The sequence below is a fragment of the Musca domestica genome, unplaced genomic scaffold, assembly GCF_030504385.1.
Source record: "Musca domestica strain aabys unplaced genomic scaffold, Musca_domestica.polishedcontigs.V.1.1 2, whole genome shotgun sequence".
Taxonomy (NCBI): Eukaryota; Metazoa; Arthropoda; class Insecta; order Diptera; family Muscidae; genus Musca; species Musca domestica.
The window spans coordinates 36,480,266-36,504,971 of NW_026712249.1; the positions used below are offsets into that span (position 1 = coordinate 36,480,266).

General features: G+C 34.2%; 3 protein-coding genes across 6 annotated transcripts in view; 1 reads left to right on the forward strand and 2 right to left on the reverse strand.

Annotated features, from left to right (window-relative positions):
- Nucleotides 1–1,557: 1,557 nt before the first annotated feature.
- On the reverse strand, nt 1,558–3,169 carry LOC101894721 (uncharacterized). The gene has a single exon (XM_005186662.4). The coding sequence runs from the start codon at nt 3,031–3,033 to the stop codon at nt 1,681–1,683; it is 1,353 nt and encodes a 450-aa protein (XP_005186719.1). The 5' UTR covers nt 3,034–3,169; the 3' UTR covers nt 1,558–1,680.
- A 4,930-nt stretch (nt 3,170–8,099) lies between these two features.
- Nucleotides 8,100–24,706, reverse strand: part of LOC101891129 (uncharacterized) — a 57,712-nt gene continuing 41,105 nt past the window's right edge. For 2 of the 3 annotated variants that reach the window (XM_020037899.2, XM_059122127.1), the window contains exons 2-7: nt 16,857–16,924; nt 16,513–16,794; nt 14,700–15,012; nt 14,458–14,608; nt 8,539–8,655; nt 8,100–8,421 (exon numbers count right to left, since the gene is read on the reverse strand). In XM_020037899.2, the coding sequence (XP_019893458.1) occupies nt 8,304–8,421; nt 8,539–8,655; nt 14,458–14,608; nt 14,700–15,012; nt 16,513–16,794; nt 16,857–16,886 (1,011 nt within the window). In that variant the 5' untranslated portion in view covers nt 16,887–16,924 and the 3' untranslated portion in view covers nt 8,100–8,303. Of the gene's footprint in view, nt 8,422–8,538; nt 8,656–13,853; nt 14,340–14,457; nt 14,609–14,699; nt 15,013–16,512; nt 16,795–16,856; nt 16,925–24,706 lie in introns of those variants that run through there. The other variant, XM_020037900.2, reaches the window with a different exon arrangement.
- On the forward strand, nt 8,746–11,173 carry LOC109613273 (uncharacterized). Of its 2 annotated transcripts, XM_020037898.2 has the most exons (3): nt 8,746–8,886; nt 8,948–9,650; nt 9,720–11,173. In XM_020037898.2, exons 1-3 carry the CDS (start codon nt 8,861–8,863, stop codon nt 10,752–10,754), a joined length of 1,764 nt encoding a protein of 587 aa, XP_019893457.1. In that variant the 5' UTR covers nt 8,746–8,860; the 3' UTR covers nt 10,755–11,173. The 2 variants fall into 2 exon arrangements, with proteins under 2 accessions (XP_019893457.1, XP_019893456.1); XM_020037897.2 differs by having other exon boundaries at nt 8,948–11,173.

Below are 24,706 nucleotides of genomic sequence, written 5' to 3' on the forward strand. Positions count from 1 at the left end.
AGATGGTGGCTAGATGGAAAGTCTACGTTCTACGGCGAGTTTCTGGAGGCATAAAATTACTTTTTTTTTAATCCATGCTTAGCATTTTCATTTCTTAGGAAAAAAGTAGGAAATGCATTATTTTGAAAAAAATATTATTGTAGCGTCAACGATTAATATTTTCAAAAAAATCCGAAAACTACCAATTGAACGAACCGGACTATACGAAGATCTAGACCTGCATACAATTTTTTTTCCATAGGTTGCAGTACCCATTAGGTTCTGATTTCAATACGAAATTGGAAACGATTCCGGTGAATAATGTGCTGAAATCATCAAAATATCGAATATAGGGAGGTACCGTTATATGGAAGCTATACGAAGACTTGGACCTGCATACAAAAAGTTTTTGTCATAGGCTGTAGTACCCATTACGAATTTCAAACTGGCAACTGGTGAACTACCTTCTATCTCAATTCGTTCGAAAGATAGCGGGATTACAACAGTCAGATCCAGAATATATATAGTTTGTAGGGTCTTTTATGAATATTTCGAGGAGTTACTAACGGAATGGCAAAGTTATTATAGCCTCCATAGAATGGTGGAGGGTATAAAAAGAGTTTTCGTTAATGTAGTTGTTGTTGTTTCAACATTTCTACTGAACCGAAGGACTTTTCCTGAGTTTATAAATTAGAAAAGGAAAAGAAAAATGGAAAAAAATAACTTGTGTGCATTAAATTGGATATAGGCATCCGGAGATATTTCAATTATTTGGACAATTAAATAGAGTGTCGTGATTGTTTTGTAGGTAGGAGAAAAGGGACACCTGTTTTTGGTACTGGACACAATACGTATTCTGTATGAATTGAGGACGTTATTGTATTCCGACGTACTAGAATAGAATGTGTTTGCCGCTCACTGTCCGAATGTGAATGTGGTTTTAGGATTTTATTGCATCTAAAGAAAGTTATGATTTTGATTTTTTGATGAACTATTTTCATAGCATTCCATTTTGTCTATCTGTGGACGTCCAATATCATATTCGGTGTCTTCACGATAGCATCTAAAGTCCTGTCGGATGAGTCGGAGAAGATGGATCATTTAATACCATGTGATGGCAGGATGACATGCCTGATTGACAGCATCCTGGCCTTCGCATGGAGGTGATCGACACAATATCCTGATGGATGTGTCGGGGAAATTGATGTTTTTCAACCCTATGATGATTAGGATGACATGACTGACTGGTTTTCCCCATGGAGGTGACCCACACAAACGGTTGCAACTCGGAATACATTGTTCTGCGACATTTGAATAAATTCCAGACCGGAGCTGGATATATAGAAAAAGTCCAGGAAACGATAGGGCAACATAAGGAGTAGAAGATTATTAATGTGGGGAAGTAATTAATGTTAATTTTTAAATAGTTTCACCCTTTACTGGTGTATTTCTCTGTTCGATTTGGGGTAGCATCAGAGGACTTGGTAGTATAACCGCGAACGAAGGGTTAGCACGTGATAAGGGTACAAGGACGACAAGTAAACGTTATTATTTGATAAATATAAACTGTCATTGAAATGTGCTTAAATTTCTATTGGCAAATTCTTCAAACTTTATTTATGAACAATCTCAAAACATTCCAGAAAAATCTCAAAATTATCTAAAAGAGATTTAAAATTAGTGATTTAATTTTCTCTCGTTCTAGGATCTTTGATGTTCGAAAATTTCACGTAATTTTTGCACACCTTCGATTACTTCCTTTTTAACCACTTCCATGGAAATGGGAGCATAATTTTCTATTAAACTTTGGATTTGTTGATCTCTTGACAAATTTGAAGTGGGCGCATTAGGAATGGGCTTCAAACTGAGATGGTGTGGCTTGTTGGTATTTAATATGGGCACAGATGGCAATGACAATTTATTTTGTATTTTGTTGGCAATGTTGATAGATTCTCTATGAAAGAGATTTTGTTTATTCCTTAGAATTTCCCGACATTCTTCCTCAGTGTCACATGTTTCCAACGATGAATTTCTTTGCAATACAAAATCGTTTTGCCTAATGTTGGTATCATTAGATATGCAACGAAGTTTAAAGGCCAATCCCTCCGTACAATTTCCAATTAGAGCTTTTCGACAAAGTATTAGGAACGTCAATTTATGCCAATTTTCCTGGGCCTTTTTTCGCCTCTCCCAATTAACTGCATCCGATATTCCAGTGGCACTTTTATATGAAAGTTCCTCTCCCACCCCATGCGAATGTTTAGATGAATCAATTACAATTAAACTGGAACTATGAGTGTTGTCTTGTTTACTACTTTCCTTAGGTTCTCGAGATTTTTTCCAATTTCTTTTCATTACCACTAACCGATTTTTTTGAGATAAATAGTTGCCAAAATCGATGCGAGTTTTCAAACGTTCTTTGCCATCCACAGAAGAAGTTTCACTGGCCATATTGGAATCTTGACGACTAAATGATTTATTTCCCTTAACCACAGCACAGAATGTTTGCTTTATGCCTTCCGAAACTTCGTGATGCAATTTTCGCTGCAACATTTTATGCATATTCCAATTGGATATTCGATTGCCATAGTTGATGCGATCGTTAACCTTGGCTTTCATTTTTTCTTCTCTTTGACGTGAACGTTCTTGTATTTGTTTCTTCGACAGTAAACCGATTCTCAGAGCCACGGATGGCTCTATAGCTGGCATTTTGCTTGTGGTTGGCACCTCATCATAACCATTAAGTTGTGAATAGTATTCACCCAATTTCCGGCCCTTTATTACGTTTTCCACACGTGGATCATTGGGAATCATTGTTGTTGCTTCATCCGTAACAACTGAGCGCTTCCTTCTACTGCGATTTGCCTGTTTCAGATCTTCAATTTCTTTGAATAATCTTTTAAGACGAACCTGACGCATTTTCTTCTCAATGGCCTTTTCATCGAAATCCTTAATACGTTCATATTCTTCCTTCAATTGTTGCAATTGGCCATTCTTCTTACTTGCCGAGATAATTCTTTGAAAATACGGTGTTGATTTTATTTGATAAGACATGTTTCAAAATAATTTAAAATATTCACTGATACAATTTTGAGTTTAATTTTCTTTGAAAATTAAATTTTAATTGTTTTGAAAAGTGTCACTAACTGACAATTAATGAAGTGAAATTCAAAATTTGCATACACCACTTTGTGTTGGCGTATTCTGGCAGAGTTTGCACCATTGAAATCATTTAGGAAAAGAAAACAAAAAAATGAGGTTTTCTATGAGTAACTGGGTGACACCGTTAAAATATTTTACTAACGGAAATGTGAATAATGCCCCCCGTTGTCTTACAAGGTGATACCTTAATGACAGTTTTTGTGTTCTTTTGCTGTCAAAAAAAAAAAAAAAACATTATTTTTATATCCTGCAATCTGTGCTATTTTTACACCGTTCACGTAAACGAAAAGCTAAAAAAATCTAAAATTAAGAGAAAACGCACATAGGGGTTTGTCTGTTGCTACTATTTACTAGACAAATGTGATCGTGTAAAAATGCAATAATTTCATGGTAGTGCAGATTGTGGAAATACGATTCCGAACATAGAGTCATGTACTTTCAAATTTACAAATAGCAAATGCAATGAGTTGTTTGGTTTTTTCACTAATATTTTAATTCAAAAGAAGTCACTAAGATCGCGAATTTTTTAAAATATCGAATTCTTAATATGACTAAAGGCGCAGATACATAGAAGGCTTTTTTACTGGCTTAAGTCAGCGGCTGCTTTCTTCGCAAAAAAAAAAAAAAAAAAACAAAAGAAGCCCTCATCATGGTAGCATTAAGAAGGAAGACAGGCAATCATATGTTTACAATTCTTTTCAAAATTATTCATTTGACAACATGTTATTGGCAAAATGTGTATTTATGAAGTCATTGTACATACACAAATCAGATATGGGAACCACTTTTCTATGTAGTGAAATTTGACAAGGTCAATTGCAGAAAATGCAGAGATGGGTAAGCATATTTGAAATTACTTTACCTTCTTAATTTTACTAATAATAAATAAGAATTAACCATATACATATGATTTTTGCCTTAACAAGGTTAAACTCAATTTTGATCCATAATTTAAATTAGTTACCCTAATTTCTTTGCCCTTTTTCGAAAAAATATCTTATATATCCTTACCGTAATTACTGAATTCATCTCATGTGTGATTTCACTAAATTAACATTGATTCTACCTCCTGTTTATTGCTCTATTCTAGAATCTGCAAGAATCTACTAGTTTTGCAATTTTTTCGATATCATAAAGGGAAATTGTAAGAAATCGGCTATCGTAGTAAAAACTTTAACATTCTTGCGGTTCTGGAACAGATCACATAAAATTTTATAAAACATTGAAAATATATTTCATTTGTATGTGCTGATATAAAAGTCATATTTTTAAAAAGAAATTATCGAAAATTAATTTGACTTTTTCCCTTGCAATTTACTCGCAGGCGTAAAATTCTAAGTAGATCTACGATCTCTGTCTGACACGCTATTTGGAAGAAATCCCGCAACTACATATAACACGAATATTTCTGTTCAAAAAATTAAACTGAACTGCACAAAATGTGGAATATATATGTGATTGATGTCTTCGCTCTTTTATTTTTGCTTAATTTACAACAGAAATAATTTTCGTTGTAGGCACCCTGTAAATCAGATAAAAGTTTAGTACGGCCCACCCGGTAAATGACAAACACAAAAGTCTTCCTCTCAGTTTGCTTTAGTTTTTCATTTCTTTTCAAGCAGGCGCAAGTGTTTTTCAGAGTTCGTGAAATTAAGGCAAAAGTAGATAGTTTAAGGTGAACAGAAACGGAAAACAAATAATAAACTCGTTTTTGCAAACCTCGCATTAGAGAAATTATGTTTAACTACAAAAATTAGTCGGATTTTTTTGAACAAAAAATTTAAACTGTGGAATGTATAAAATATGACTTACAACAAGGTGGCATAAAGATTATTGTCGCTGTAAACTCCCTACAAATCGTATAAAAGTGTCTACTCTGGCACACCCGGTTAATAACAAAAACAAAACTTTTCCTATTGTTTGCTTTAGTTGTTCGTTTCTTTTCAAGCCGGTGCAAGTGTATTTCGAAGTTCGCGAAAATAATATAAAATTAAAGATTTTTAATGCAAAAATTAGCCAAAAATAAGTAATAAACCAGGTGTTTTCGCATGTCTCTTCCCTTTAATTGTGTTTAACATTAAAAATGTAAACTAAGTTTGTGGAAAAAGCTTATTCCTCCATTGTGAAATTTCTAACAGCATTTCCCTCCAAATAATAACTATGCCGTCAATTTTGTGACTATGTTCGTAAAGTTCTTCGTATTAATTCATTGTGTGTGCTTTTTCATTGATAAAAATTACCTGAAAATAATAATAAATCCGGGTTTGTCAAACTTCACATTCAAGGAACGGTGTTTAACCACAAAAATAACAAGGATATTTTTGCACAAAAAAAGTAACCTGTGGAATGCATAATTTATAACTTACAAGGTGACATAGAGATAAATGTCGTTGTAAACTCTACCAATCACATAAAAGTGCATACTATGACACACCCGGTGAATAACAAAAACAAAACTCTTTCGCTTGTTTGCTTTAGTTTTTCGTTTCTTTTCAAGCCGGTGGAAGCGTTTTCAAAGTTCGGAAAAATAAGATAAAATTAAATAGGTTTTACGTAAAAATAACCGGAAAATAAATAATAAAACCGGGGTTTTCGCAAGTCTCCTTATCTCTAATTGTGTTTAACATCAAAAAAATAAATAAACTTTGTGATAAATCTTGTTCATCCATTGTGAAATTTCTAACGGCATTTCCCACCATGCCGTCTATTTTGTGACTATGTGCGTGAAGTTGTTCGTTTCAATTCGTTGTATGTTTTTTTCCATTGATGAAAATTGCCGAAAAACAATAATTAATCAGGGGTTATCAAACGTCGCTTCCAAAGAATGGTGTATAACAACAAAAAGAACAATGATATTTTTGCACAAAAAAAAAAATAACCTGTGGAATGCATAATTTATAACTTACAACAAGGTGACATAGAGATAATTGTCATTGTAAACTCTCTACCAATCATATAAAAGTGCATAGTATGACACACCCGGTAAATAACAAAAGCAAAACTCTTTCGCTTGTTTGCTTTAGTTTTTCGTTTCTTTTCAAGCCGGTGCGAGCGTTTTTCAAAGTTCTCAAAAATATGAAATTAAATAGTTTTAACGTAAAAATAAACGGAAAATAAATAATAAAACCGAGTTTTTCGCAAGTCTCCTTTCTATAATTGTGTTTAATATCAAAAGTATAACTTAAGTTTGTGAAAAAAGCTTATTCTTTCATTGTGAAATTTGTGATGGCATTTCCCTCCAAATAAGAAGCACGACGCCTATTTTGTGACTATGTGCGCGACGTTGTTCGTATCAATTCGTTGTGTGTGCTTTTCCATTGATGATCGTACATCATACATAATACCCGTCGGAAGCCAAGAAGTTGAAAATAAAAGATTCTTATTGGGAGTTTTAATTGTTTGCGTATAATTTCAAAATTTATTCGGTCGGTTCGTGTTAATCTGTCTTCAGTAATCACTAAAAATGTCGAATTTAAGACGTAGTTGATTTCAAATATAAAGGTATGTACTATATTCGATTACATGTTTTCCAATTGGAAATAACTTGAATTACTTTAATTTATTTGTTTTACAGATGCAGCTTATCAGCGTTCAGGTGAGTACTTCAATATTTTCTTCATATACGGAATATATATAGTAGCTACCAATTGAAAAAAACACACATACATCTGCTACCCTCCCGTAGAGTGCTGAGACCTGCAAGCATTCATCTTATAGCACATAATTTGTCCAATAATTAACATCATTCATAAATTGTTCGAAAGGAAAAGAGAATCCTATCGATCCCGAATATAGACACCACGTAGTAATCGCTCGTGGCACATTTTTGTAAAGAACATTTGATATTTTTTGTTAGAAAATCTTCGAAAAGTTGTCAGATTTCTATAACAGTGGTTCCAAATACATATTCCTATTGATGATAAAAAGCTATATAAATTATATTAAACAAATATAATCCTGATCCAATAATAGCAAAATTTTATATTGAGTTAACGTACAGAGTTAACGTATTACACAGGTATATTTAATGCCATTGTCACATGATCCGTTGGGCGAAATCCCTTTTAGAGCCATGACCGCCCTGTAGAGGCGCATGTACTTTTTTATACGTTTCACATCGCAATATTTTTCTCCTAGATCCAGTTCCCGTATAAAGCAAAGAGAATCCTGATCCTAGTGAACATATATTGGAAATTCTATCCGGGTTTAAAGCCTTAAAATAAATTTGGTTTGAAAATGCACCGAAACTTTCAAAATGCATTTAATTGTGAGCTTTTACCCACCATTTCCGTTAGCTACCTGATACAGGGCCAACATTTTTGAGAACTCTTAATAATATAATCAACCCAACCAACGAAAATTAGAAGTTAAAAAAATATCTAAAAATTTACCAAATTTATCCCCTCACCTTGACTACGTTGCTTAATTAATTAAAATTAATATAAAACTATAAATGAGTCGGTATACTAGATATTTTGTAATAATTTATACGAAATTTCAGTGAAAATGAATTCCGAGGTTTTCTGAAAATGTTTATACTGCGAAAAATGTATTTAGTAGTGTTTTGCAAGAAGACACAGGTGACTTCTCAAATCAATTTAAATATATTTTGTAGAAACATCTTTCAATTTCACGATAAAATCGAAGTAAATCATTTAGTACACTAAATGGTGCAATTTATTTTTACAATATTTTTAAAATATTGAGTAAAAAGTGACTTTCTTCCTCGAAAAAATTTACTGAGTAAATATAACTGAAAAAGTACCCAGATAAACTTAGTAACATCCGAACCGCGTCTCCAATGTATTTTCCCTACTTTTGAATACAGTGCCTCACATCAAGTACTTTTTTTTGATGTTTTTGAAAGTATCATTTGAAGTCATGTTCTTTCGCAAGTGATGTTCCTAGTTTTAGCTTACCTGCATCATCTTGGAGATATAATTAAAATTCACAACCTCTATATTTTTGATAAATTTATTTAGTTTTTTTTTTCGTTAAATGGGCACAGAGTTCGAAGCACAGCTGTTGAATAAGAAAATAGTTCTACAAAATTATTTTTCATATACATAAGTGTAAAGTTAATTTTGGGCAGCGCATTGTATCGAATCGGCGAAGAAAATACCAGATTTCCTATGGTGCACAGATTCGACCATATCAAGTCTCTAGAAGCAGCGGCATTTATCAGTAGGACAATGAGAATCATAATTAAGACATTGATCCATACACCAGGTATCGGTGCCTTCCTTGCCTTCCAGTTCACCAATGGCAACACATTCTTGGCTGTAATGTAAAAGAAATTGACGAAGTGTTTGATAATATGAAATTTATTTAAAGACTCCTCTTTAGATATGACTCTATCATAATGTGTAGATTGGTCTTAAATTTTCTAATACTTACGGACAGTGACAGGCAGTTTCCGGGCAATTGGGTGGATAACGTAAACAATTGGTTTCGCACCAATTATCCATACCAGGCAGAGCACGGAATGCTGGAGAGGCAATACATTTTTGGTCTCTGCAAGTGAAGAAAAAAATAAATTTAATAAATTCTATACATTTTTGAAAGTGTAGTTTCTTGTCATTTAAAATTACTTTTCGAAAAAGAAGAAAAATAGTTTGTGTCAGATAATAAAATAAGCACATAAAATAGAAAAAAATATAATTTCTTCAAAATTTATAATTGCTATCTGAAAATAGCCAATTAATAACGCTTGCAAAAAATGAATCGAATGAACAGCCATAACAGGTAATTATCGAAAATCAAATTATTGCTCGTGAACACTAATCTAAATTTTAATTAATTTCAGAAAAGAAAATGCATGGGAACGTTTAAGCAGAGCTCGGAATTCGCCTAGCTCGGAAAACCTGTCAAGATCTAGAACGAATTTGAGATCAAAACCGTCTCAACGTTTTCAACTAATGAAGCAGATGGCGGCAAATCATCAGCAGCAACAACAACAATTGATGTATCAGCACCAGAAACAACCACAGGAATTTTTGGTCCAAAGAGAAAGTCCCCGGCGTCCATTGACCCCCAATTCTAATCGTGTTGGCGGAGTCAATCCCCGTGGAAGTAAATGTCGTCTTCCAAAACCCACAGTAATGCCCGAAATGGATAATCGTGGATATTTTTATAATAACAAGCCTACCAAAATGATTAAAGATCTCATGAATGCTCGAAGTTTAATAAATTCTAAATCATCCGTGATGGTGCATGACAATCGAATGTGTGTCGGACAAAGTGCCATACCGATTTCAAGACGAAGCTCGACAAATTTGCCAACACCGCCAAGTTATGCAGCTCGCATGGAGTCGGCTTCAGTGTATAAAGAAGATTATGAATCTGAAGATGGTGGAGAGGAGGAGGAAGAAGAATATAAATTGGCTCCCTTAATGTCATCACGATCTCATTTAAACCTCCAAAAGAGCAGCCGACACATCCTCAGACATTTTCATGAGGCCATACAAGAGAGAGGTAGAGGCGACATGAAACCCGAAGAATTGGAATTGGTAAAAAATGTTATCAAATCTGATGAACGTGCTCGATGTGTAGATAAAAATAATCCCAAACTTTTTAAGGATATTCTAAGGGACCAGCTAAAGGATATATTAAAACATGAACATGTCGTTAAGGAGGCATTAAGCAAATTGGAATCCAAGGAAAATCTTCACGAAGATTCTGAGTTGAAAAACAGGGAACAACCGCTGGCAAGTAACACTTGTCCCGAGGAACCTAAAAAACTAGAGGTGGATGTGGTGTTTAAAAATGTACCCTCACTAGAACGAGAGATTTTAATTTTAAGAGCCTTGGGCGAAAAATTGCAATCAACCTTACATAGGACAAATTCTCAACGAAATATTTTAAAATATCAGGAGATCAAGGACACTAGGCATGATATGATTTTAACAAGCCGTTTTAAAGCTCCAATTATATTGCAAATAAAAACCCAAGCTTATGTAAGAGGTCCTGAGAATGAAGCCACAATATTGATAAAACCCCAAGGCATTATGAACATCATTGGCATAGCTTTGGAATTTTGTATTGCCCATAAGTCAATTGTCGAACTAAAAACAGAATCCAGCCAACCTTTCCTTGTGGAATTGGATGCTAAAACTCCAGAAATGAAAGAGACTTCGTTTATGGAACTTAAAGAAAACCCAAATATGTTAATAAAATACATCAAATCTAAGAACCCTGAAATTACCTTCAATATACTTGATCATGATCCCATTTTTTTCAACAATATTTTAAGCAGCAATAAACCGAGAAATAGTAGTTTGAAAGATAATGATCAAAAGAAGTCTAAATCTGCCATAAAGGATGAAGTTAATAACATCTCCGAAAATTCTAGTCAAAATTTCGTAGCCATTACTCCGGGGAAATTAAGCAAAGAAACAGAGCAAAGAAAAGCAGACACAAAGCTTAACCCGGTTCAACTGAATGCTAAACAAAGTCGTCGCCGCATTCGAAAATTCGTTACACCTCTCCCAGTAGATAAACCAGACCCGAGTCCAAAAAATCATTTGTTTAAAACCATTTTAGTTGGAGTCGTACAAATTTCCTGTTTTATACTACTCATTATGGCCTTTACCTTTCCAGATGCCAAGTGTTAAATTTTCCCAATTTTTATTTTTAAATTTGATTAGTTAAAGGACATTGCGGAAGTTAAACTCGTGTGTATAAATTGATTATTCATTAGTTCAACTTCGGTAGTATCCATATTAAATACCATATTCTAAAACAATCCATAATTTTACAATATTTTTTAATAAAAACTTTAAAATACACTGAAATCACTATTCAAAAATCTGTACAAAAGATGAAACAAATATATTAATATTCCGTAATATATGGACTTATTTCTGTATGACGATACGAAAGTGAATGACGATACGAACCATTACAAATATGATTTTAAATATATTATACAACTACAAATAAAGAATAAGGTTTTTTCACATTAATTTCCGTATCGTCCTAGATAAAACAGGTCCCATATATCTTTTTGGTTCTAATAGATTTAAAATATTAATCAATATATGTACAATTTTTATTAAAGAAAATTATTAATTGAATTTAGCAACCAACCGACAGTCATAATTGACAAAAGTTAAAAAATATCAATCGACTCTGCCGACAGACGTCGTGATTATTTCAATATATATTTCGACTTCTGTTATGATTATTTAAACTGTTGACGCTCTATGGAGTGGATTCTGAGGAAATGGGCCAATATTGTCTATTTCGTATCGAACCTAAATAAATACGATATAAATAGGCGGCAACTTGAAAACAGGTTGGTAACTTCCTTCACTATACATGACCAAGTATAGTCGACCGAAGTAAGCATGCTTCATCTAATACAGATAAAAATATTAATATGGGCAAATTTTCAAGGAAATCGAATATTTATATTCAATTTTATAAATTCCATATTCATCTCAGGTTTCTGGTTGAGAGAAATATTTAGATATAGCAAGTTGTAAAGAATCGCTGATTTGTTTTGCAAGTTATGACAGATAAAAGTATTGAAAATTGTGAACCTTTGTGGGTGGAGTACCTGAAAGGGTTCAGATATATATCATTTTCACAACAGATCTTGTGTGTGTGAAATTTGAAGGGAGTCGGATGCTTATTTCGCTTTATTTGAGCGTTTTGTTTTTAAAAATCTTGAACCCTATGTGACGGAGGTATCAGAAGAAATAATCCGATCCCTACAATCTTTATAACAGATCTTGTGTTGATGGAAATATTGTGGGGAGAAGTTGACCGAGATATACCATCTTTACAGAAGATCTTGAGTTAGTGGAAATAATGGAACTTTAACCCTTTGTGGGGGAGGTACCAGATGGAATGGTCAGATCTTTATAACAGACGCTGTGTTGATAAAAATATTCGGATGTTCCAAGTCTGAATGGAATCTGAAGTTAAGTTCGCGTTTTATGAGCTTCATGGATATTCAAAATTTTGATCCTTTGTGGGGGAGGTACTAGAAGGAGAGGATCGATATATTCAATCTTAACACCAGACATTAGACTAATAAAATTATTGGGATGTGTGAAATTTGAAAACAATCAGACCCTTACATCACATTTTATAAGGTACTTGATGGAGTGGACCTATTTTGTCTATTTTCGCACCTGACCTAGCACTCATGCAAATATTAGGATTTGAAAGTTGGAGCAAAATCGGATTATACTTTCCTTTTCAGTGCAGTAAAATAATTTTTGTTTTTGAAAATTTCCACCTTTTGTGGGCACCTCTTCTCCAATGGTGGAAATTTTCAAAAAAGTATTTGACTGCACAGAAAGGGAAAGGATACTCCGATTTTGCTTCAACCGATATTGCCCATCCCCGAACTCGTTCTATGTTTGACAAAAATATTACGACGTACCAAGTTTGGACCAAATCGGATACTCCCTTCGAGAGTTATCATGCGCACCAGCCAGACAGATGGACGGACGGACATCGCTAGATCGACTCTAAATCGACTTGGTCCACCTAGGGTCTACAACCGTTATTTCGACGGGGCACATTTTTGCCGTATCAAATAAATTGACTTAATGTGGTCAATTTAAAAAAATGCTCGAATTTTATAAAAAAAAATTTGTTCCCATTTTTTTTACTTTTCTACCAGGCCAAAATTTGTTACGAATATTATAATATGCAAATTTTGGACGTGGTCGTAAAGTTAATTGCCTTTATATTTGATATATTATTTTTCAAAAGTTTGGCCGTTTGTCGGAAAGACACTGGAAATAGTGAAGCGAAATATCGTATCTTCACACAATATCTAATACGAAAAGTACGATTAATTGTAAACCATTTAGTTTCTGTTACCAGAGAATCCTTGAATAAAATCCAGTCTTAATAAGGTTGGGAAAAAACCAACGAAACGCCGGATGAAAAATGTAATAAAACTTAGTTTTTTCACAGAAATAAAAACTGAACAAGGAGACCAGCAACATACATAGAAATATGTGCAACATTTAGCGTTGTTCAGGGGTGGAATATGGATATGAAATAAATATTTACAAGTTAAGGCGTGACACGGTGATACGCGTAGCTCGCCCTTTCTGCTTTCCCTTTTATGTAACATTTTTTCTGGATGATCGCCATCTACATTTCATATTTCAGAAGGTGGAAATTCAAATATTTTAAACAAATGTTATTACAATACAACTCTGTGCTTTTTAGTCATATCAACAATTCCTTTGCTATTCGCCACTAGATGGCGTCACTCAGACGTAATTTAAATAAGGGGTTGCCACACATAAATATTTACACGTTAGTTTTAAAATAAAAAAAATTTGAAAATATATATTTACAAATTAGGTGAATTCTTATTAAAAGTAATTATTTTTATTTCCATAACCATATATATATACAGCGATAGTGAATAAAACAGCATTTAGTAAAGTTTTATTTTATTTATTCGATTTTATTTTCAGTTTTTGGTTTATTTTATTTTTACACTTAATTTAATAAACCCCAGCCAAAAGCATTAATTTACAACTTAAAATGTACAATAAAATATATAAAAATATAAAATAATATTAAAAAAAACAAAGAGTGAGCAACACATTATGGTGTTAATGGCAGTAATAATTTTAATAAAAAAAAAACAAACAAAAAATGTTAAATGCATAAAAAATCAGTTTCTTTTGTTTTTTACGAAGCTTTTTGTTTCTTTGTTTTTTGGTAATTTTTTTTCTGTTTTTTTTTTTTCTTGTTTTGGTATGAAAAATGTTTGAAGAGATATATGTTTATGTAAGTTTTTGATATTTATACATATGTGTAGGATATGAGGTAATCAATGGGCTCAAGGTTGTAACGAAACTTATTTGGGATCCATTCTATAATTTTCTTTATAACTGAATCCCATAACAATTTTCCGATACAACTTTGTTTCAGTGTAAATAAATTTGTGCATATGTGTTGGTGATGAGTGTGTGTGTGTGTGTCATGAGCGGAAATAAGCGCCTGATGCCATAGCAGATCAAGATCAATTCCTCTCAGTTTCAGTGCTGGTCATGTAATGTGCATTATAGAAAAGCATTTACAAGAAAGACTTTGTGCGACTCTTTTTATTTGCATAAAAGCTGTAGCAGTAGTGGTAGGTAGTAGTAGTAGAGCTAGTAGAGCAGTAACGCTTCTCCATCCTCTTTTGTAAGACACACTAGTGTCTTGAGGAGTTTCTATAAAAAGCAAAAAAGCATAGATCGATATCAAAATTTATGTACAGAATAATCAGTGGCTTAATGATTTATAGTCTCAATTCGGCTTGGCACATCCGAAGCAACCTCCTTCACTTACCTGACAATCAAAGGGAAAACATTATTTTCCTCAGGCGCTCTATAATCTCTGTAGTACAAAAGATAAGGATTCTTTTTGTTAACGAAGAGAGGTGGCAAACCACCGCCCGTGTTGGAAACAATGGCAATGTCAGCGCAATTACGGAAGGTTTCTGGAAATTCATGAAAAATAAAATTTTTAATTTTCGCAATTAAGAAAGGGAGGTTTCCTTGCGGTGTTTTTTTCCTTTTTATGTTGCTTACCAGCTTTACCACATCCCACCGCCTCAGTACCATTGGCACAAGTACCCCACATATTTGCCGTGTAATAGGTCCATTGCAAAACACATTGTGTACAGGTGACATAGGGTGGCAGACGGACACGATAACGGAATATGTCCTTCTTTTTGGCATCGCGAGGTATGAGGAACCGATGTTCCCGACTATTAGAGATATACAAAGGATAACGATCAAAACATTCCTGAGTGGCTTCTTTGCGTGGATTATTATTCGGGCACAAATACATTTCAAAGCGGCCATAATGATTTGCAGTCAGCTCAACTTCGACTTCAATTTCCTGCGTACAAAAGGAAGAAAATTAAATGTAATACAATTAACTTGAAATTATGACAGTAACCCGTAAAAAAACATATCAGCTGGACTCCTGACACATATAAACCCTCAGCTTAGAACCATAAATTTCAGGTATAATTTTGTATACGTACAGGGTGAGATGGAAAAACTGCAACCAACTTCAGACTTCTGTCATTTCAAAGCCACTCGTCGGACAGCTGTTAAAATTATTCCAGTGACAACTCATTATATTGTTTAGAAAAAATGTTATTCGTGATGGAATTCAAGGGTGATAATGTGATTTCTTTCTATCTGGATGGAAAACCAAAAGGGGCTATCGTTAGAGCACTCCAGCATTCAAATATGAATTAATCTTTTGTGCCTCGTACCATCGCTCCTTACCGTGATACTGGTAGCGTAGCCCAACGTCAAGGAAGTGGACGGAAGAAAACAGCAACACCAGAAGAAATGGTTCGAAAAGTAAAGAAACGACTTGATCGAAGTCCGAATTGCAGTGGCAGAAAAATTGGTCCGTGAGCTGAACATGTCGCCTTATTCCATTCGGCAAATATTGAAAAATGAGCTCGGGGTAAAGTCATTGAAATTCCAAAAAGTGCAAGAACTTACACCGCAACAGAAAGGAAATAGACTCAAAAGAGCTAAAGAGTTGATTCGCTTGGCAGAAAGTGCTGAACTGCCGAATTTGGTATACTCCGATGAGAAAACATTCGTTGTCCAGCAGTTTGTAAACAAACAAAATGATCGTGTTTACTTGCCAAAGAGGTCAGCTAAAAATGTGCACTTTCGGTTGGCCACCAGAACTCAAGCGCCGGCCATGGTGATGGTGTGGGCCACCATAACAGCCGATGGTCGCTCTCCGCTCGTATTAATCGACCGTGGCATCAGAATAAATGCCGAATATCATAGCGAAATTATTCTGGAGGGTGTATCAAAGCCTTGGGCACGCAAACATTTTGGCCGCAGACCTTGGACATTCCAACAGGACTCAGCACCGTACTCGGCACACGCCACCCAAGAATGGTTCTGAGGTTCCTCGCTTCATTTCCAGCGCACAATGGCCACCAAAATCTCCGGATACCAATCCGATGGACTATTTTGTCTGGAATATTTTGAAAAGCAAGGTTGGGACTAAAAAATATTAAAGTGTCGATCACTTCAAGCAAGCGCTTCGCCGGGAATGTGCCAAAATAACGCAGAGCAACACTCGGGCAGCGGGTGACGGTTTCATTGGCCGTTTGAATTCGTTGGCCATAATTCGTGCCAAAGGTGGCCAATTCGAACAAATCTAAACTTATTCTAAAATTTGATACTATTTCCGACATTTTTTGCTTTCATTCAATTAAATTAAAAAAAAAAGATTTTAATTATGGCGTTTGACTTTGTTGCATTTTTTTTATCTCACTCTGTATTTTTTGTCTTGTTTTCAAATAAAATATTTAGACGGTGTAGGGAGTTGGGGTATAAAAAAATATATTTTTCTCACCTGACCAGCTGTATAATATCTCGAAATAATACCCTTGGCATATTCACCGCCGGCCTCATGGGGACGTGGTGTCTTCAAATGATACGCATCACCACAGACACCGCAACGACCTTGATTTTGTTCCCATTGCACGGCATAGCCGCCACAGAACAACTCGTTGTCGTTGTAATTCACGGGATTTGGATAACCAAAACGCCACATGGCATTACGGGCGGGTGGATCCATCAGACGGCCATGACCGGCAACAAGGGTGGCCAAGAAAAGATTTAAACCTAAAATGGCCTAAAAGAAGAAAAAAAGTAACATTGTTAATTGAAAATAAGAAAAAAAAACGTAATACCAACCAAAGCGACTAGCATGGAATAGGACATCATGTTGTTGTTACTTGAACTGTACACAGGATGACAGTGATCTGAAATGAAAGCAAAAAAATAAAAATGAAAATGTTGTAAAGCATTAACTGTTACATAACTGGTTTATGTCGAAGTCGGACGACAGCAACATAAAACAGCAATGTGGTTAATGGTGAAGAAAAAAATAACAACATAATGTAAACAACCTCACCATTAAGCCGGTAATATAAAAATATTTTGATGTGGGGCGGTGAGATAAGTTGACAAAACTCAAGAAAAGAAACACACATCAGATTGGAGCAATCTTTTAATAGCTTCTTTGCATTTACTCAGGACGTAAGGATGTATTTAAAAATGACGTAAATATTCAATTTTGAAGTTCAAATATCTGCCATATATATGTTTATTCTAACCTCATCAATCGAAAATTTTTAGGAGTATTAATTAAAATGTCTTGAATTATATAATACAGATATGGAAATAAAAGGTAAAAGTGCAACTATTTGATCCATGGCATTTAAATTCTTAAAATAATAAAAAAATTTAGAATATTTAATCTATTTCATATTCCAGGGCTCCAACGAAAAGTCAATAATTTTAGGTAAATTACGTACGATAGGGTCCATTGAACAGAAAGTAAGAATGAAGCAGTCCACTGAACAGACATCAACATTCACTATTTTTCAACGCTTCATAAATTTATGTTCAGCGGATCCTTTTATCTGTAATTCCCCACAAATTGAGCGATAATTTTTCTGATGATACAAAAAGTTTTAAAGTCCGAAATTAGTTTTGCCCATAAGTTAATGTATTCGGAAAGTACTCCCCGAGTCCTTCTATTTGAACTCAATCCCGCTTTATTTTTAAATCGTATATTCTGGGATTTAAATAGAGAGTTAAGGGTTTCAAACTTTTTCAAGAGTTAGAGTTGGAGCAAAATCGGATTATGGCTGTGCATAAAATATTTTTTGTTTCTTTTTTTTAATTTCAAAATTTTGAGGGGGAGGTATCAGAAGGAGTGGACCGATGTATTCCATTTTGGTAACAGACCTTGGGTTAATAAAAATATTGGGATGTGTGAAATGTGAAGACAATCGGACTCTTTCATCACATTTTATAAGGGTTGTAATTATTCAAAATTTTGGGGGAGGTACTTGTGTCGACCGATATTATCCATTTTCGCATCTGACATAGCACTGACGCAAATATTAGGATTTGCCAAGCTGGAGCAAAATAGGATTATCCTTTTTCTTTCTGTGCAAAAAATATATTTTTTGAAAATTTCAACCTTTTGTGGGGGAGGTACCAGAAGGAATGGACCAATATTGCACATCACCGAACACGATTTAAGCTTAACAAGAATATTACGATGTACCAAGTTTGGATTAAATCGGATACTCCCTTCGAGAGTTATCGTGCGCACCAGCCAGACAGACAGACGGACGGACATCGCTAGATCGACTCTAAATGTGCTGAAACGGATTTGGTCCAAAGAGACCTAGGGTCTAAAACCGTTATTTCGATGAGGCATGTTTTGGCCGTATCCAATGATAAATACACTCTGTAGCCATATGGCTGAGGGTATAATTAAATATATCTTGACGGACATGATCATCAAATGAAACTGTGGGCCTATTTCGTTTCCTCCTTCATAGTACAAACAAATACAAAAATACATAATATCCTGTACCACAGTGTGGCCTAGGACATAACAATTAAAAACCTGGGTTATACATGAAATAGACTGTATATTCTAAATTATATCTTTTTTATTATTTTGAGAATTGAAATGTCATGGACACACTATGTTTAAACAAAATCTAAGTCCTATATTCTGTGCTTTAAATTTGGGAGTTAAGGGTTTCAAAATTTGTCTACGCATTTTTTAACATTTATTATTTTTTATCTGATATTTATCGATTTCTTGAAGTTTGAAATTTGTGTATCCCCACATTCGTTATACGCACCCCACAACAAATATATTTTGTACCAGATATCAGAAACAGTTCAAAAATACCTCTGCCAAATGTTCTCGAGATTGGTTCATATTTAGATATATCTCTCATATATATATTTTGAGGTGTTTCGTCCGATTTCATGTATATTATGCACCAAATGCGTATTATAAGTCCAAATTGAGTCGATTTTAGCACATACTAACGAATTTAGCCTAGAAAAAAATACTCCTAAGGTGCTGCAATATTATTAAGATATGGCTATAGCCACCGAATATATGTTTCATTCGATTTGGTGTTTAAGTTTCGTAATATGCACTCTAAGACAATGATGTACCAGATATCAGTCGGTCCAGACGTGGATATTGCTTCCATATATGACTTCGTCAAATTTCAAGTATATTGTGCACCAAATATGTAATATCAGCCCATTTTGACACATACGACCGAATTCAGTCTAGAAGAAAGTGTGGCAATTTTGGTTAAAATCGATGCAGATGAAACATATGCATGAAGTTTTAGATATCTTCATACATATGTTTCATCTGATTTGGTGCTTAAGTCCCCTACATTCGTAATGTGCACTCCACAACAATGATATTTGGTACCAGATACGAGATAAAGCTCAGAAAGTTCTGTCAAATTTTATCGATATCGGTTTAAATTTGTATATAGTTTATTTGTATATATCTTCAAACGATTTTACGTTTATTGTAGTGCACAATGTGTAATATAAGCCCAAATTGGATGCACTTTTGCACATTCAATCGAATAGAATTCAATCCTGGAAGCAGATACTACACTTGGTGAAACTCGGTTCCCATATATCTATAGCTCCGATAAAGATTTTATTCCCTCCATCACAGTATGTCATTCCGTCTGTAATACCTTGAAATATATATATTTAGACCCCAATAAATATATATGTTCTTGATCAGCAAGAATTTTTACGTCCATTTAGAGATGTCCGTTCGTCTATCTGACGTGAAGTAGGTTTATAAAATTTTACATGGATGTGTGTTTGGTCTGCTGAACTTTTCGCTATTTCGATTATTTGTGCCACACTTTTAAGCAAAAATGTTTAAAATTCGAAATTTGAAGTTCCTTGTGGGTACAACTGTCGGAAAATTGCATATGCAGGTCTAGGTCTTCGTATAGCCCCCATATAAAGCTACGTCCCATTATCCATCGGAATTCTTTCAAATTTCGTATTGTAAGTTCGTAATGAGTACTACAGCCTGTAACAGAAAATTGCCTATGCATATCCAGGGCTTCGTATAGGTCCCAATGTAACGGTAACATTCTATATTCCTTTATGGATTAAAGGACTTTTTTGAAGATTTGAAAATTTTTTTCAAATGATGGAGGGTATTTGAAGTTCCGCTTGGCTGAACTTACATTTTTTTAATTGTTTGTTTTTGCTCTATAGCAATGCTATTTGATACAAGAGGTACAAATGTCTCCGTCAAATTTGGTGAAATCGATTCTGAGTTGAATATATCCCTCCGATTCCAAATTATATCTGCTCTGAAGCCATATTAAGCATTCAGAGATTTATTGTTTGTAAAATCTATCTATAAAATCACATAAATTCCCAATATAAACGTTTATTTTTACGTGTAAATCTGATCCTACATATTGGCTGGTACCTCTCTAATTCCACTGAACGAAATATTAAATTTTCAACATAATTATAAAACTACCTCGTTTGTTGTACAAACACATATATTTAGACCCATCGAAGTGCAAGGACATTTATGGCTCCGAATCAAAAGGGCAAAAAACAATTAACACGCCTATATCGAGGCAAGACCACTGACTCAATTCCAATTGGCAAACCATAAACTAAACCCAATTTTTAAGTATCTTTAAAAGTTATTAATGTTCGAGGGGGCTATGTCACAGCACGTTGTCACATAAATATTTTTGTTTAAAAATAAATGCAAAATTTTGAACAAAACAAAAGAGAAAAAAAGTTCACATTCAATAAAATCGCATGTTAAAGAATCCACATTAACATTGCAGAGCAAGCCAAAATCCACGTTGTTAACATCCAACATCTCACTATCGAACAGCATAACTTAACGCTTGTCTGACGGCCTAGCAGCTTATCTGAATGACTGTGTCTCCATCGTTGACAGCCCCACTTGGATGTCAGCCAAATTCAATGGATTTAATCCGGTTTCAGTTTAAATTAATCTCATAGCTTAGCTCTTTGCTTGGGCTGAGAGTTGTGATAGTGTCGCCAGAACTAGAGCTGAGTGACAACGAAGATGCAGTGACATTCAGCGAGAATTGCCTAAAATGTTGATAAAACAAAAAGGCTTGACATTGTCTTTTAAAACGATTGACAGAAATGAGTGCAGACTGAATCAACTTGAGTTCTTCCGGTGGGGATATTAAGGAGATTTGATGTGGCGTTTGCAAAGTAAGGGTAGAATGTTGGGACGTTTTTTAACAACATTAAAGTTTTGGAAATTAAGTTATCATATTTAAATAATATTTGTATGTAAAGAAAACGCCAAAAATAGAATAATTTGCGTTTCGGCCCATTTGAGAATCAAAAAAAAAAAAAAAAACTAAAAAAATCGCGATTGTGGCTTTTCTGGGGCCTGGAAAATATTTAAAACTAAACCGCCACTTCGTCAAATTTTAGTTGAAAAACTATATGGAGGGTATATTAAGTTTGTCATTCCGTTTGTATCACCACGACCCCGCAATGTATATATATTCTTGATCAGAATAATTTAGATTTTGCGATGTCCGTCCGTCTGTGGAAATCACTCTAGCTTCCGAACGAAATGAAGTAGGTTTATAAAATTTTACTCAAATGTATATTATGTCTGCTGGACTTTTGGTATTGAAAATGAACCATGTAGGTCCACATCTTGGTATAGCCCCCATATAATGGTGCATCCATATTTTCGGTATTTTAGTGACATTATTCACAGGATTTGTTTGAAATTTGGTATTAGAAGTTCGCAATGCATGCTACAGCCTAAGACATAAAATTGTCTGTGTAAGTCCACGTCTTCGTATAGCCCCATATTACGGCACCTCCTGATATTCGGTATTTTGATGATTTTTTCAGTTTCGCATTTGAATATTTTAATGGTATAAGACAAAAGTTGCATATCCAGGTCCACGTCGTCATATATATCCCAATATACCAGCTGCAATCGGTATTTTTAAGATCTTAACAGAATTTTTAACGGATTTTATTTTTTTGTTATTTGCCAAATTCGTTCCAAAAGTTCAGCCCGGCCGAACTTACAGCTTTCTTAATTGTTTAGCCTAGAAAAACAATTTTTAATCAACAATTCTGACTTATTTGCTGCTTGAATATTTAACCTTTAACAGGTACCACTATATGCTCTCGTCCACAACTGCTAGAATGTAAGTTTTTACTATAACCGCTGTTTATACCATCAGCCATATGGCTAATGAGGGTATACGGCCAAAATTGCCTCATCGAAATAACTTTTTTAGACCACATGTCTTTTTGGACCAAATCTGTTTCTGGACATTGGGAGTCGATCTAGCGATAGCATGATAACTCTCGAAGGGAGTATCCAGTTTGGTCCAAACTTGGTACATCGATCGATTTTGCTCCAACTTTGCAAATCCCAATATTTGCATCAGTGCTAGGTCAGGTGCAAAAATGGACAATATCAGACCACTCCATTACGTACCACAAAGGGTCAAAATATGAATAATTATAACTCTTATGAAATTGTCCGATTGTCTTCATATTACACACATCAAAATATTTTTACTAACCCAAGGTCTGGCGTGAAGACTCCTCCTGGTACCTCCCCCACAAAGGGTTAAAATTTTGAATATCCATGAAGCTCACAAAACACGAAAATATCATCCGATTCCATTTATACTTGGCGTATCTCATTCCTTCTATAACCACAAGATCTGTTTTAAATGTGGTAGAGATCGGACCATTTCTTCTGGTACCTCCCCCACAAAGGGTCAAAGGTTTGGATAACCTAAGGGTTTATAAAATCCGAAATGAGCAGCAGGTTCTCTTTATATTTCACAGATCCCACTTATTTTTACTAACACAATATCTGCAGTGAAATTGGGATATATCGGTCCATTACTTCTAGTACCTCCAGTAGAAGTATAACCAAAATTTTGAATAACCAAAATAATTATAAAATCCGTTTATCTTCCTATTTCCCACATCCCATTAGTTTTACTAACACAAAATATGTTGTGTAGATGGGATATATCTGTCCATTCCTTCCAGTATCATCCTCAAAAAGGGCCAAAAGCTTTGAATATCCACGAATCTCATAAATCGCGAAATTAACATCCGATTCTATTCAGACTTGGTCAATATCAATATTTCCATCAACACAAGGTTTGTTATAAATATAGTAGAGATCGAACCATTTCTTTTGGTGCCTCCCCATATAGGATGTTGAACGCTCTAATAAAGCGAAATAAGCATCCGGTTCTCTTCATATTTCACACATACAAACATTTTTGCTAGCACCAGATCTGTTGTGCAGATGATATATTTCTGCGAACCCCTTCTGGTACCTTACTCATAAAAGGTCACAATTTTCAAAACTTTTATATAACTTGCGAAACAAGTCAGCGATTCTTAACAACTTGTTATATCTGAATATTTCTCTCAACCAGAAACCTGGGATGAATAAGGAATTTATGATTTCGCATAAAATTGGACATAAATGTTCGATTTTTTTGTAATATTTACCTATACCAATATTTTTTCGTTGTTAGATGAAGTTTGAAAATGGAATGCTTCGGTCGACTATATCTGGCAGTGACATGTTCAACATGTTCAAAAAATTATCACATATCTCATATAAAGTGAAGGAAGTTCAAACCTGGCACGTCGCAATATTTGTAACGTATTTATTTTTTCCGATACGAAATGGACAATATTGCCCCATTCTTTCGGAACCTACTCCATAGAGGGTCAATAATTTGAATGATCATAACAGAAGTCAAAATATATTTAAATAATCGAATATTGGCTGAGGGTATACATCTGTCAGCAAAACCGACTGACACCTTTTAAGTTGTCCCGTTATGATATCATAAAAAATACCAAAACTGGTAAATTATTGCCGGTTCTGGGGCGGAGAAATGATCTATTTTCACATGTAACCTAAGTCTTATATAAATATTCAATTAAATCGGAAAAAATCGATTCTTGCACATTCTCCCTTCTTTTTATAAATAAGTTTAATAAATAAGTTTAATAAATAAGATAAACAGAAGGTTTTCTGGTTATTACTAAAATTTATTAAATATAATAATATAAATCACACATACAACTCCCTGTTATCTTTATCTGGAAATCTTCATGGTTTTATTGTAATTAAAATTAAAATATATATAAGTTCGACAACCAAATTGACCGACTTTAAAGTTATTGCCGCCAAGTGTCGTTTTAATGACATTTTTATTATCTTTTCATGATATTGGTGGTCACAATCAACGAAGGAAACGCGTAATTAAATACAACCATACCCTCCATTCATTTTAAATAAATATATGTATAGTTAAATCAGATAATCGTGATATTATTAAATTTACATCCCTGTTTATTGATTTTGTTTTGATTGAGGTAGGTTACCTTTGAAAAGCAAATGAAAAACAAAAATCCAAATCAACATGAATGAAGCCTTGCGAACCGGGAGGTGTGTGCACCCATTATTATTTATTTGGTTATTTTCTCATTTTGCCACCACGTTTATATTTATAACTTCATTAATAATTTTATGGTTTGACATTTGAAACACATCGCCAAGTTGTTTTGCTTCGAACATGTGCCTTAACAATAACAATAACGTAACCTATATTTCAGACTTTAATTGCGGCTAATTGTTTTTAAAAGTG

Bases quoted from the DNA above. Each gene is read 5' to 3' on its own strand.
- LOC101894721 (XM_005186662.4), bottom strand. From the start codon at position 3,033: ATGTCTTATCAAATAAAATCAACACCGTATTTTCAAAGAATTATCTCG.
- LOC109613273 (XM_020037897.2), top strand. From the start codon at position 8,861: ATGAATCGAATGAACAGCCATAACAG. The intron at 8,887-8,947 runs GTAATTATCGAA...AATTAATTTCAG, and splicing joins CGAATGAACAGCCATAACAG to AAAAGAAAATGCATGGGAAC.